We start from the raw sequence: 13,613 nt of genomic DNA on the forward strand, positions 1-13,613 counted from the left end.
AAGAAAGTAACCAATGAATTAATTAAATTAACATAAAAAGTGAATAAGAGAGAGAGAAGGAAAGAATCTCTTCTTTTGCATTGATGAGCAGTTTCTTATAAAATGCATGTTCATATTGACTATTTGCCATTTGCACAATAAACAAGAAGCAGAACTTCACTGACCTGCCAAAGTTGTCCTGTTTCTGCAACATCTCCATAATAAATGAGGATGAAAGAGCGATGAACATTGTACGCTAAAACCACTTGGAAAGTGACCACCTTCAAAACACCAATAGACAGCATTCAACACCTTCCAACCCAACAAGACAGAACAATCACTGATAATTAAAGATCACGGTAAGTCTTACCCCTCCACCGTTGTGGTACGGCACACTGTCCCAGGTAGCCACAAAAGCTGATGTAGCAGCAAAAGGTATGTTAGGGAAGTACTGCTTAATGGCCGCAGTGACTTGTGCCAGTACAACATTGCTTGTATCCTCTCTGTAGGAGACAGTTCCACCCCGTCGATTGTCAAGGCGAGTCCAAAGAGGAGCAACGATATCTCTTGCGGTATCCAGAACGGGGTTGTAGGCAGACAGCGGTTCGGTAAACGTCAAGTAGCCATTGTTGTTGACCTAAAATTTAGAACCAGAGTTATTCCAAAGTATTTCCAAGAAATGAAGGGTTTGCAAATAACATGCAGCTTCAGTGGTGTGGTAAACAGTTTATCCCAGAAACATGAGCTCACAATCATTATCCTGGTTAACAGTTGGAAAGGGGAGTTCACTAAGACTGAATTGTAACTGAATTGGAAATATAAAATGCTTACGAAGATCTGATTGTATGTGCGTCCAAAGTATCTGAAAGGCTGCTGCAAGAAAATTACATCAGAGCTTCCATCCTCAGCAGGGGGGTTCACTGTGTCTCCAGCCCCAGAAGCGAGGAAATTTGTTGGCACTAAGAAAAGGATAAGTAGGAATGAACTCTCTGGTTCTGCTAAAGAAACAAGCTCACAAATGGTCCAGGTTAAGCTTGATATTCTGGTTGCATTGGCTTACAATTTGGTGAACCATCCACATGGAAAGAGACGCGACCATTCACATTGATATTGCTGCTAGATGAGAGTTCTTGGACGCTGGTTACTGGAATTGTGAATGAATGGACAGAGTCCAACGTGCTGTAACCAGCCTGCAGAAGTTAAAATGAATCGATGTTAGGTTCTCAACCTGTTCCAGACATAACTGCCTTTCAGTAGCATGTAAGGTATGACATGAGGCAAGGGAAATTCCTTGTCATTTGTCTCATTTGTAAAGTTTACAAGGACCTGTCACCACTCACCTGCCACTTTTGTTCTGTCCGTGCAATGTCTCCATAGTTGATGAGGATGAAAGAGCGATGGACGTTGGAGACTAAAACCACTTGGAATGTGACCTCCTTCAAAGCAGCAACAGAAAGCATGAAAAACCTTTACAGGACAACAATAATGTACTGATAAAAATCCATTTGATCTTACCCCTTGACCATTTTTGTATGGCACACTATCCCAGGTAGCCACAAAAGCTGATGTAGCGACAAACGTTATGTTAGGGAAGTATCGGTCAATAGCTTCAGTGACTAGTGCCAGAACAGAACTGCTTCTATCCTCTCTACAGGAGATAGTTCCACCACGTCGATTGTCAAGTTGAGTCCAGAGAGGAGCAATGATGTCTCTTCCAGAATTCAGAAGGGGAATGTAGTAGGACAGCGGCTCAATAAAAGTTAGATGGCCATTGTTGTTGACCTAATATTAAGGACAAAACATTTGCGTGTGTTGTGAGGAGAAATTTATGTTGAGAGAATGAAGGGGTAGAATGAGACAATTCCTACTCACTAATTCTACAAATCAGCATTCCTCTGAATTTCACATTTACAAAAACTCATCCACAAAGATGTCAATGTGTGAACAAAGTCAAGCTACTGGTTGGACTCTTTTGAACAGACATGTCATTTCCAATACAAGTAGATAAAGCAACTTCATGTAAATAAAGAAAACTGCAACTAAAAATGCTTACAAATGTCTGGTTATGTGTGCGTCCAAAAAACTTGAAAGGCTGCTGCAATGTAATGGCTTCAGAGCTTCCATTCTCCAAACGGGGGGTTACTATTTCTCCGATTCCAAATGGTAGGAAATTAGATGGCACTAGGACAAATGCGAATCACAAAGAATCCTTTAGTTTAACCCAAAACATGAGCTCACTTTCACTACCCTGGTTAATAGTTGGAAAGGGGAATTCACTTAGACTGAATTGTAGTCACTAATAGTGTTGTTTATTTTGCAGTGAATCACTTTTTTTTTTTTTCAGACCAGATTCAGTGCATAAACTATGCAAAACAGGCAAATGAGCTAGAGTATCATGGCTACAAAATTACAGCTGATCAGAATTTGCCCAAGGCAGTTGTCCAGCTTGAAGGCTGCTTCTGAGTGCAAGGTTCTGGAAATTATGACAGACCACTACAATCTGTCAGAATTTTGTGGGATTGCATAGTGTTATTCGCCCACTCCATCCAGCACCTAATTTGACAGATTACAAGGCCGGAAATAACTCAAAGGGCAACGTGCCGGGTAAAGCTCAAAAGAAAATTAGACTGAGGTTTTTGTGTTGAAGCACGACATGCTACAGTGGCACAAAACTTAAGTGAATTCACCTGTGAGAATCTTGTACTAAAGAAAAATACAACTTGTGGACTTACGGTTTGGTGACCCATCAACATGGAAAGACCAGCAAGCATTCGCATTGATATTACTGCTCGATAAGAGATCAGGGACACGTGCTGCTGGAATTGTGAAAGAGCTTGCAGAGTCTACAGTATTATAACCAGCCTGTAGGAGTCAAGATAAAATGAAGTCATATATAAGCAAAAAAGAAAACAAGAAAATAATCAATGAATTAAATATTTAATTAAAATATACATAAAAGACAGAGATGGAAAGAATCTCTTCTTTTTTACTGATGATCAGTTTTTATAAAATGCATGTCTGCATTAATTGTTTGTCATTTGTGCAATGAAAATGAGGCAGAACTTCACTGACCTGCCAGGGTTGTCCTGTTTCTGCAACATCTCCATAATAGATGATGATGAAAGAGCGATGAACATTGTACGCCAAAACCACTTGGAAACTGACCACCTTCAAAACACCAATAGACAGCATTCAACACCTTCCAACCCAACAAGACAGAACAATCATTGATAATTAAAGATCACGGTAAGTCTTACCCCTCCACCATTATGGTATGGCACACTGTCCCAGGTAGCCACAAAAGCTGATGTAGCAGCAAAAGGTATGTTAGGGAAGTACTGCTTAATGGCCGCAGTGACTTGTGCCAGTACAGCATTGCTTGTATCCTCTCTGTAGGAGACAGTTCCACCCCGTCGATTGTCAAGGCGAGTCCAAAGAGGAGCAACTATATCTCTTGCGGTATCCAGAACAGGGTTGTAGGCAGACAGCGGCTCAGTAAATGTTAAGTAGCCATTGTTGTTCACCTAGAATTTAGGAGCACAGTTATTCCAAAGTATTTTAAAGAGAATTTCCAGGAAATTAGGGGTTTACAAATAAATTCCAGCTTCAGTGTTCTGGAAAATAGTTTATCCCAGAAACATGAGCTCACAATCATTACCCTGGTTAACAGTTGGAAGGGGAATTCACTGAGACTGAATTGTAACTGAATTGGAAATCTAAAATGCTTACGAAGATCTGATTGTATGTGCGTCCAAAGTATCTGAAAGGCTGCTGCAAGAAAATGACATCAGAGCTTCCATCCTCAGCAGGGGGGTTCACTGTGTCTCCAGCCCCAGAAGCAAGGAAATTTGTTGGCACTAAGAAAAGCATAAGTGAGAATGAACTCTCTGGTTCTGCTAAAGAAACAAGCTCACAAATGGTCCAGGTTAAGCTCGAGATTCTGGTTGCATTGGCTTACAGTTCGGTGAACCATCCACATGGAAAGAGAGGCGACCATTCACATTGATATTGCTGCTAGATGAGAGTTCTTGGACGCTGGTTACTGGAACTGTGAACGAACGGACAGAGTCCAACGTGCTGTAACCAGCCTGTGGAAGTAAAAATGAATCGATGTTAGGTCCTCAACCTGTTCCAGACATAACTTCCTTTCAGTAATATGTAAGGTATGACGTGAGGCAAGGGAAATGCCTTGTCATTTGTCTCATTTGTAAAGTTTACAAGGACCTTTCACCACTCACCTGCCACTTTTGTTCTGTCCGTGCAATGTCTCCATAGTTGATGAGGATGAAAGAGCGATGGACGTTGGAGACTAAAACCACTTGGAACGTGGCCTCCTTCAAAACAGCAACAGAAAGCATGAAAAACCTTTACAGGACAACACTCATGTACTGATAAACATCCATTCGATCTTACCCCTTCACCATTTTGGTATGGCACACTATCCCAGGTAGCCACAAAAGCGGATGTAGCGACAAACGTTATGTTAGGGAAGTATCGGTCAATAGCTGCAGTGACTAGTGCCAGAACAGAACTGCTTCTATCCTCTCTACAGGAGATAGTTCCACCACGTCGATTGTCAAGTTGAGTCCAGAGAGGAGCAATGATGTCTCTTCCAGAATTCAGAAGGGGAATGTAGTCGGACAGCGGCTCAGTAAACGTTAGGTGGCCGTTGTTGTTGACCTAAAATTAAGGGCAAAACATTTGCGCGTGTTGTGAGGAGAAATGTATGGTGAGAGAATTACGCACCGTTCCTACACACTAATTCTACAAATCGGCATTCCTCTGAATTTCACATTTACAAAAACTCCTCCACAAAGATGCCGACGTGTGAACAAAGTCAATCTACTAGTTGTAACATTTTGAATAGATTTGTTATTTCCAATGAAAGTAAATAAAGTGACTTCATCTCAAAAATGCTTACAAAGGTCTGGTTGAGTGTGCGTCCAAAAAACCTGAAAGGCTGCAGCAATGTAATGGCTTCAGAGCTTCCATTCTCCAAACGGGGGGTTACTATTTCTCCGTTTCCAAATGGTAGGAAATTAGATGGCACTAGGACAAATGCAAGTTACAAGGAATCCTTTAGTTTATCCCAGAAACATGAGCTCACAATCATTACCCTTGTTAAAATCTGGAAAGGGGAATTCACTGAGACTGAAATATACACTCTAATAGTGTTTATTTTGCTGTGAACCACTGTTTTTTTTTTCAGACCTGATTCGTTGCATGAACTATGTAAAAGAGGCAAGGGAGCTAGAGAGTCATGGCCAAAAAATTACAGCTGATCAGAATTTGCCCAAGGCAGTCGCCCAGCTCGAAAGCTGCTTCTGAGTGCAAGGTTCTGGAGAATACAGCAGACCACTACAATTTGGCAGACATTTGTGGGATTGCATAGTGTGACTCGCCCACTCCATCCAGCACCTGAACTGGCTTATTACAAGGCCGAAAGTGCACTCAAAGGCGATGTGCCAGGTAAAGCTCAAATGAAAATAAGACTCAGGTTTAAGTGTCAAAGCACAACATGCTACAGTGGCACAAAACTTTATTGAATTCACCCATGAGAATCTTGTTCTAAAGAAAAATACAACTCGTGGCCTTACGGTTTGGTGACCCATCAACATGGAAAGACCAGGAAGCATTCACATTGATATTACTGCTCGATAAGAGTTCAGGGACACGTGCTGCTGGAATTGTGAAAGAGCTTGCAGAGTCCACAGTATTATAGCCAGCCTGTAGGAGTAAAGAAAAAATGAAATCATTAATAAGCAAGGAATGTACGAAAGAAAGTAACGCATGTATTAATTAAATTAACATAAAAAGTGAATAAGAGAGAGAGAGGGAAAGAATCTCTTCTTTTGCATTGATGAGCAGTTTCTTGTAAAATGCATGTTCACATTGACTGTTTGCCATTTGCACAATAAACGAGAAGCAGAACTTCACCGACCTGCCAAAGTTGTCCTGTTTCTGCAACATCTCCATAATAGATGAGGATGAACGAGCGATGAACATTGTACGCTAAAACCAATTGGAAAGTGACCACCTTCAAAACACCAATAGACAACATTCAACACCTTCCAACCCAACAAGACAGAACAATCATTGATAATTAAAGATCACGGTAAGTCTTACCCCTCCACCGTTGTGGTACGGCACACTGTCCCAGGTAGCCACAAAAGCTGATGTAGCAGCAAAAGGTATGTTAGGGAAGTACTGCTTAATGGCCGCAGTGACTTGTGCCAGTACAGCATTGCTTGTATCCTCTCTGTAGGAGACAGTTCCACCCCGTCGATTGTCAAGGCGGGTCCAAAGAGGAGCAACGATATCTCTTGTGGTATCCAGAACGGGGTTGTAGGCAGACAGCGGCTCAGTAAACGTCAAGTAGCCATTGTTGTTCACCTAAAATTTAGAACCAAAATACTTGCAAAGTATTTCCAAGAAATGAGGGGTTCGCCATTAACATGCAGCTTCAGTGGTGTGGGAAATAGTTTATCCCTGAAACATGAGCTCACAATCATTGCCCTGGTTAACAGTTGGAAGGGGAATTCACTGAGACTGAATTGTAACTGAATTGGAAATCTAAAATGCTTACGAAGATCTGATTGTATGTGCGTCCAAAGTATCTGAAAGGCTGCTGCAAGAAAATGACATCAGAGCTTCCATCCTCAGCAGGGGGCTTCACTGTGTCTCCAGCCCCAGAAGCAAGGAAATTTGTTGGCACTAAGAAAAGCATAAGTGAGAATGAACTCTCTGGTTCTGCTAAAGAAACAAGCTCACAAATGGTCGAGATTCTGGTTGCATTGGCTTACAGTTCGGTGAACCATCCACATGGAAAGAGAGGCGACCATTCACATTGATATTGCTGCTAGATGAGAGTTCTTGGATGCTGGTTACTGGAATTGTGAACGAATGGACAGAGTCCAACGTGCTGTAACCAGCCTGTGGAAGTAAAAATGAATCGATGTTAGGTCCTTAACCTGTTCCAGACATAACTTCCTTTCAGTAATATGTAAGGTATGATGTGAGGCAAGGGAAATGCCTTGTCATTTGTCTCATTTGTAAAGTTTACAAGGACCTTTCACCACTCACCTGCCACTTTTGTTCTGTCTGTGCAATGTCTCCATAGTTGATGAGGATGAAAGAGCGATGGACGTTGGAGACTAAAACCACTTGGAACGTGGCCTCCTTCAAAACAGCAACAGAAAGCATGAAAAACCTTTACAGGACAACACTCATGTACTGATAAACATCCATTCGATCTTACCCCTTCACCATTTTGGTATGGCACACTATCCCAGGTAGCCACAAAAGCTGATGTAGCGACAAACGTTATGTTAGGGAAGTATCGGTGAATAGCTGCAGTGACTAGTGCCAGAACAGAACTGCTTCTATCCTCTCTACAGGAGATAGTTCCACCACGTCGATTGTCAAGTTGAGTCCAGAGAGGAGCAATGATGTCTCTTCCAGAATTCAGAAGGGGAATGTAGTCAGACAGCGGCTCAGTAAACGTTAGGTGGCCGTTGTTGTTGATCTAAAATTAAGGATAAAACATTTGCGCGTGTTGTGAGGAGAAATGTATGGTGAGAGAATGAAGTGGTAGAATTACGCCCCGTTCCTACTCACTAATTCTACAAATTGGTATTCCTCTGAATTTCACATTTACAAAAACTCCTCCACAAAGATGCCGACGTGTGAACAAAGTCAAGCTACTAGTTGTAAAATTTTGAATAGACTTGTTATTTCCAATGCAAGTAGATAAAGTGACTTAATCTAAATAAGAAAAACATCAACTAATAATACTTACAGAGGTCTGGTTGTGTGTGCGTCCAAAAAACCTGAAAGGCTGCAGCAATGTAATGGCTTCAGAGCTTCCATTCTCCAAACGGGGGGTTACTATTTCTCCGTTTCCAAATGGTAGGAAATTAGATGGCACTAGGACAAATGCAAGTTACAAGGAATCCTTTAGTTTATCCCAGAAACATGAGCTCACAATCATTACCCTTGTTAAAATCTGGAAAGGGGAATTCACTGAGACTGAATTGTACTCTCCAATAGTGTTTATTTAGCTGAGAACCACTGTTTTTTTGTTTTTTTTTTCTGACCCGATTCATTGCATGAACTATGTAAAAGAGGCAAGGGAGCAAGACTGTCATGGCCACAAAATTACAGCTGATCAGAATTTGCCCAAGGCAGTCGCCCAGCTCGAAAGCTGCTTCTGAGTGCAAGGTTCTGGAGAATACAGCAGACCACTACAATTTGGCAGACATTTGTGGGATTGCATAGTGTGACTCGCCCACTCCATCCAGCACCTGAACTGGCTTATTACAAGGCCGAAAGTGCACTCAAAGGCGATGTGCCAGGTAAAGCTCAAATGAAAATAAGACTCAGGTTTAAGTGTCAAAGCACAACATGCTACAGTGGCACAAAACTTTAGTGAATTCACCCATGAGAATCTTGTTCTAAAGAAAAATACAACTCGTGGCCTTACGGTTTGGTGACCCATCAACATGGAAAGACCAGGAAGCATTCACATTGATATTACTGCTCGATAAGAGTTCAGGGACACGTGCTGCTGGAATTGTGAAAGAGCTTGCAGAGTCCACAGTATTATAGCCAGCCTGTAGGAGTAAAGAAAAAATGAAATCATAAATAAGCAAGGAATGTACGAAAGAAAGTAACGCATAAATTAATTACATTAACATAAAAAAGTGAATAATAGAGAGAGATGGAAAGAATCTCTTCTTTTGCACTGATGAGCAGTTTCTTATAAAATGCATGTCGCAATGATTGTTTGCCATTTGCACAATATATTAGAAGCAGAACTTCACTGACCTGCCAAAGTTGTCCTGTTTCTGCAACATCTCCATAATAGATGAGGATGAACGAGCGATGAACATTGTACGCTAAAACCACTTGGAAAGTGACAACCTACAAAACACGATTAGATTGCATTTAACACCTTCCAAACAAACAAAACAAAACAAAACAAAGTGTGTAAATAGCAAAACAGGCCAAGTTGATGCTACTGTATTTACACTTACTAAAAATAACATGATATATGCTTCATAAGTGTGAATAGAAATGGATCCTATTTACTCTTTTTGCAAATCACAGTGTATTCTATTTAGACTAAATTCTAATTGCAATGAAATCTATTTACAATGAGTGAAAATAGCTGTATTTTTTAGAGATATACTGTTTACACTAAGTGCAAATAGCTATATTAGATTCTACACTGTAAAAGATGCAATGTGAAATACAATTGTTAACTTTGTGAAATTACGTTCATATATTGTTTTTGATTTATTGGCATTACTCAGCTTCAGTTTCTTTTACTTTAAGCTACTTTTCTGTTACACCTACCCTAACCCTATCCATTTATTTATTTTCAAGTTTTCATTTTGTTTCCTTATTTTGAAAATAACTGCCTTTTGGGTCTGATATGAGCAGTTTATCATATACAGAACTGGTGGTGTTGTCAGACGATAATCTTTTGTAGTGTTGATTAGGTCAATCACACACTGGTGTGCGGAGTTAGTTTAAATAGCCTCTGCCAACAAGGCAGTGTGTAAATAGATGCTCTGAGAAAGACAACAGTAATCACTAATAATCAAAGATCACAGTAAGTCTTACCCCTCCACCATTATAGTATGGCACTCTGTCCCAGGTAGCCACAAAAGCTGATGTAGCAGCAAAAGGTATGTTAGGGAAGTACTGCTTAACAGCTGCAGTGACTTGTGCCAGTACAACATTGCTTGTATCCTCTCTGTAGGAGACAGTTCCACCCCGTCGATTGTCAAGGCGAGTCCAAAGAGGAGCAACGATATCTCTTGCGGTATCCAGAACGGGGTTGTAGGCAGACAGCGGCTCGGTAAACGTCAAGTAGCCATTGTTGTTCACCTAAATTTAAGGATAAATTTTTTTCATTAGGGTTTCAAAGATCATTTTAAATCGTTAAATTGTATAAATAATCACCAAAAGTGGGTGAGGAAGAAATTGTAATGCTTACAAAAATCTGATTGTATGTACGTCCAAAATATTTGAAAGGCTGCTGCAATTGAATGGCTTCAGAGCTTCTGTTATCAGCAATTTGTGTCAATATATTTGCTTGCTCCAAATCTATGAATCTAGTAGGCACTTGGAAAAAAAAGTATATGTGACATTGAATTGTTTAGTTGTGCTAATGAAACTAAAGCTCAGAAATGTTACTTTTGAAATCTTGGCTTACGTTTCGGTGAGCCATCAACATTGAATGACCATTGACCATTCACATTGATATTGCTGCTGGATGAGAGTTCTGAGGCGCTTTTCACTGGAATTGTGAACGAATTGACTGAGTCCAATGTGATATAACCAGCCTACAGAAGTTACATAGAGTTTAGAATTCTCAAATTATCAAGAACAAACCTTTATGTTAGTAGATGAAATTGAATGAGGAGAATAATCATTTATGTCTTTGTTTTAATATATATATATATATTTTTTTTTTAAATTGTAAAATATTTAAAGACCACTCACCAGCCAATTTTGTGTTGTTGTAGGAATATTATCATAGTTGATCAGAATGAAAGAGCGCTGAAAATTGTATGCCAAAACCAGCTGGAAAGTGACCACCTTCACAACATAAATAGACAGCAGTTAAAAAAAAAAAAAAACTCCCGGGTGGGGGCTGGGGGGGGGGGGTATTGTTTGGGATGTATGGTTTACATTGATGAGCACTGTCTTACCCCTCCACCGTTATACAATGGCACTCTGTTCCAGGTAGCGACAAAAGCTGATGTAGCAGTAAAAGGTATGTTAGGGAAGTACTGCTTAACAGCCGCAGTGACTTGTGCCAGTACAGCATTGCTTGTATCCTCTCTGTAGGAGACAGTTCCACCTCGTCGATTGTCAAGGTCAGTCCACAGAGGGGCAATGAGGTCTCTTTCAGACTTCAAAATTGGGTTGTAGGAATACAGTGGTTCGGTAAATGTTAAAAGGCCATTGTTGTTCACCTAAAATTGAGAACAAGTTATCAAATAATAATAATAATAATAATAATAATAATAATAATATATATATGTGTGTGTGTGTGTGTGTCTGTGGGCACTGCATAAATAAATCTGCATTCACGATTGTCAAAAGTTAAATGCTTACAAAGATTTGATTATATGTGCGTCCGAAGTATTTGAAAGGCTGATGTAAGGAAATGGCATTAGAGCTTCCATCATCCGATACAGGGTTCAGTGTGTCTCCAGCCCCAAATGGCAGAAAAGCTGTCATTAAAGGCATGGTAAGTGATGATACATCATGATGATTGCTCAAAGAAACAAAAGTTTTTACATATATTTACAAAGATCCTGGGTCAGAGTTATTTATCGCTGGGATAGCACAGTTCTGAGCACCATCGAATTGATGCATTTCTTTATTTTTTACTTTTAATATTTTTTAAACAAGTTTAAATATGATATATATATATATATATATATATATATATATATATATATATATATATATATATATATATATATATATATATATATATATATATATAACAATGCTGTAAATAAAGGAAAATAGAGAAAGTTATCATGCAAAGCAGTGGTTGTGTGGCATACTTTACATAAGTTTAGAGGATTTAAATTAATCTGTAAACATTATTTCATGTATAAAGTAAAACAATGAGCTATATAATAATAAAAAAGAATCAACCTATTATCTGAGTTAAAAAAAGAAAAAAAAATTACATAAGCAAACAAATTTGCTGGGTAAATCAATTCCAAATGTTTTCTGTCCTATATTTACCCTGCCCTTGTTTTATTATTTATTATTATTATTTACCCCTAATGTTTTATTAGAGGACTAAAAAACCTGTATAGTCTGATTACAATTACAATAGTACTTTATTAAACTGTAGCACATCTATACAGGTAGAGCTGCTGGAGGTGGAGGGTTTCAGATCAACTACAAACTGTTCCATTGACTGCTAAACAGCCATTTAAATAGCAAGCTCACTGGCAGCTTCTCTCTCTCTCTCTCTCTGTAGCAATAGCCCAAAATAAATTGTAGTCTATTCTCTCTGTAGTAATAGCCAAATATACACTGTATGAGTCAAAATTATATACATATATATTTTCTTTTATGTCAAAAATCATAAGGATATTAAGTAAAGATCGTGTTCCATGAAGATATATTGTAAATTTCCTACCTTAAATATATTAAAACTTGATTTTTGATTAGTAGTATGCACTGCTAAGGACTTAATTTGGACAACTTAAAAGGCAAATATCTCTATTTTTTTTATCTTAAATTGTACCCTCAAAACGCCGGTTCTACCGCTGCACGTACCGCCGTCTGCAGAGTGCACTTGCAGCTTTTGACCGCTGAGTGGCGCTTTAACCACAAGTTATCAAACAAGAGCATCAAAGCACATTTTCGCAAATCGACGTAAGCTTTGCCTCACCAATGTGTTATATTTGACAGCTGCACTGCAGTCGGAGAAAATGAAAGAAAAACACTGTAGGCTAGTTAAGGCTATTCACAGATGAAAGTTTAGTCTTTATGAAGTTATGCGCGCTTCTTAGAACGAATTCAAGCAAGATAAATGTCAAGACTGTGCCTGTGAGCCTATATTTTAGATTTGACACATTTAAATAATGTGTAGTATTATTTATATATTATGAATAATGTTTTTTTAATAAAACGTGAGGCACTGTATTTTGCTTCCATTTTGCTTCCATTACTTAGGTCTAATTAAAACAAGAAAAGGATAAATTAAATCTGCACGATTTAACTAAATCATTGGAACTATAAAGAATGGACTGATTAATAAAACGTCTTCACGTATAAACTCAGGTTCTCTCATTATAATCAACAAAATGCACATGGTGTAAAAAAGAGCTTCATTAATTGCCAACTTCAGTGATTTTAAATGGAGTATTATTTACTTGCTTTCATGTCATCGAAGTTAAAAAAAGAAAGTAAATAAATAATTCGCGGCCGTATTTAAATGCAGGTTTGTATAATATTTCTTAAAATATCAGTGCAAGATTTGCCAGGTGCGCTTGATGCTGAGTGCTTGCACAGCATTTATTCTTATTTGTCTACATATTTTATCTTCATTACAAATTTTGTTTGGTTTTATTTTGGATAATTGCATTTAAAAAAAAAAAAATACTTTGTAATGCATTTGCCAATTTTTGTGAATTATTATTATTCATATTCAAGTGTTTATGCGAAAATTATTAATGCACATGCATGGCAGGGAGGCGTCCTCTCGATTACGTGTTTCTTTTTCTTTCTTTTTTTCTGATAATGAAATAATTGAAAATTGAAGTGTCTCAGATACATGAGAAATATATCTACAGAAAGCTTGAAATGTCTTTTAAATGAATCGATTTATTTATTTGATATAATATTATTTCTCTCTATATGCGCGGCGTCCATGTGGAGAGAACTAGCACTGTGAGTTTCAACTAGCAGCCAGCAAGAAAACGTTGGTTTATTAATAAATTAGAATGTCTCCTTTTTCACAATTATTGGGTTACTTCTGCCTGTGCTTTTTGGCAAACTTAATACATGTGCTCGAGCGCAGAATATATTAAGGCTCATTGTGGATTATAGATTTAATTTAATATAAACCTGCGATTAGCTGAGTAATG

General features: G+C 38.6%; 1 protein-coding gene and 1 long non-coding RNA gene across 2 annotated transcripts in view; both read right to left on the bottom strand.

The window, feature by feature from the left end:
* Positions 1 to 7,248, bottom strand: part of si:dkey-9l20.3 (uncharacterized) — a 34,375-nt gene extending 27,127 nt beyond the window's left edge. The window contains exons 1-14 of the mRNA XM_052594290.1: positions 7,238 to 7,248; positions 7,063 to 7,189; positions 6,783 to 6,912; positions 6,566 to 6,693; positions 6,106 to 6,372; positions 5,921 to 6,016; positions 5,577 to 5,706; positions 4,901 to 5,028; positions 4,393 to 4,659; positions 4,218 to 4,313; positions 3,938 to 4,067; positions 3,709 to 3,836; positions 350 to 616; positions 165 to 260 (exon numbers count right to left, since the gene is read on the bottom strand). Of these exons, the coding sequence (XP_052450250.1) occupies positions 165 to 260; positions 350 to 616; positions 3,709 to 3,836; positions 3,938 to 4,067; positions 4,218 to 4,313; positions 4,393 to 4,659; positions 4,901 to 5,028; positions 5,577 to 5,706; positions 5,921 to 6,016; positions 6,106 to 6,372; positions 6,566 to 6,693; positions 6,783 to 6,912; positions 7,063 to 7,189; positions 7,238 to 7,248 (2,001 nt within the window). The remainder of the gene's footprint in view (positions 1 to 164; positions 261 to 349; positions 617 to 3,708; positions 3,837 to 3,937; positions 4,068 to 4,217; positions 4,314 to 4,392; positions 4,660 to 4,900; positions 5,029 to 5,576; positions 5,707 to 5,920; positions 6,017 to 6,105; positions 6,373 to 6,565; positions 6,694 to 6,782; positions 6,913 to 7,062; positions 7,190 to 7,237) is intronic.
* Positions 7,249 to 7,787: 539 nt separating this feature from the next.
* Positions 7,788 to 8,819, bottom strand: LOC128011192 (uncharacterized). The gene is made up of 3 exons (XR_008182504.1): positions 8,806 to 8,819; positions 8,462 to 8,591; positions 7,788 to 7,905 (listed from the first exon to the last, which is right to left on the bottom strand). It is a non-coding gene; the product is annotated as an uncharacterized LOC128011192 (long non-coding RNA).
* Between the last annotated feature and the right edge of the window lie 4,794 nt (positions 8,820 to 13,613).

Source organism: Carassius gibelio, chromosome B23 (genome assembly GCF_023724105.1).
Source record: "Carassius gibelio isolate Cgi1373 ecotype wild population from Czech Republic chromosome B23, carGib1.2-hapl.c, whole genome shotgun sequence".
Lineage (NCBI taxonomy): Eukaryota > Metazoa > Chordata > Actinopteri > Cypriniformes > Cyprinidae > Carassius > Carassius gibelio.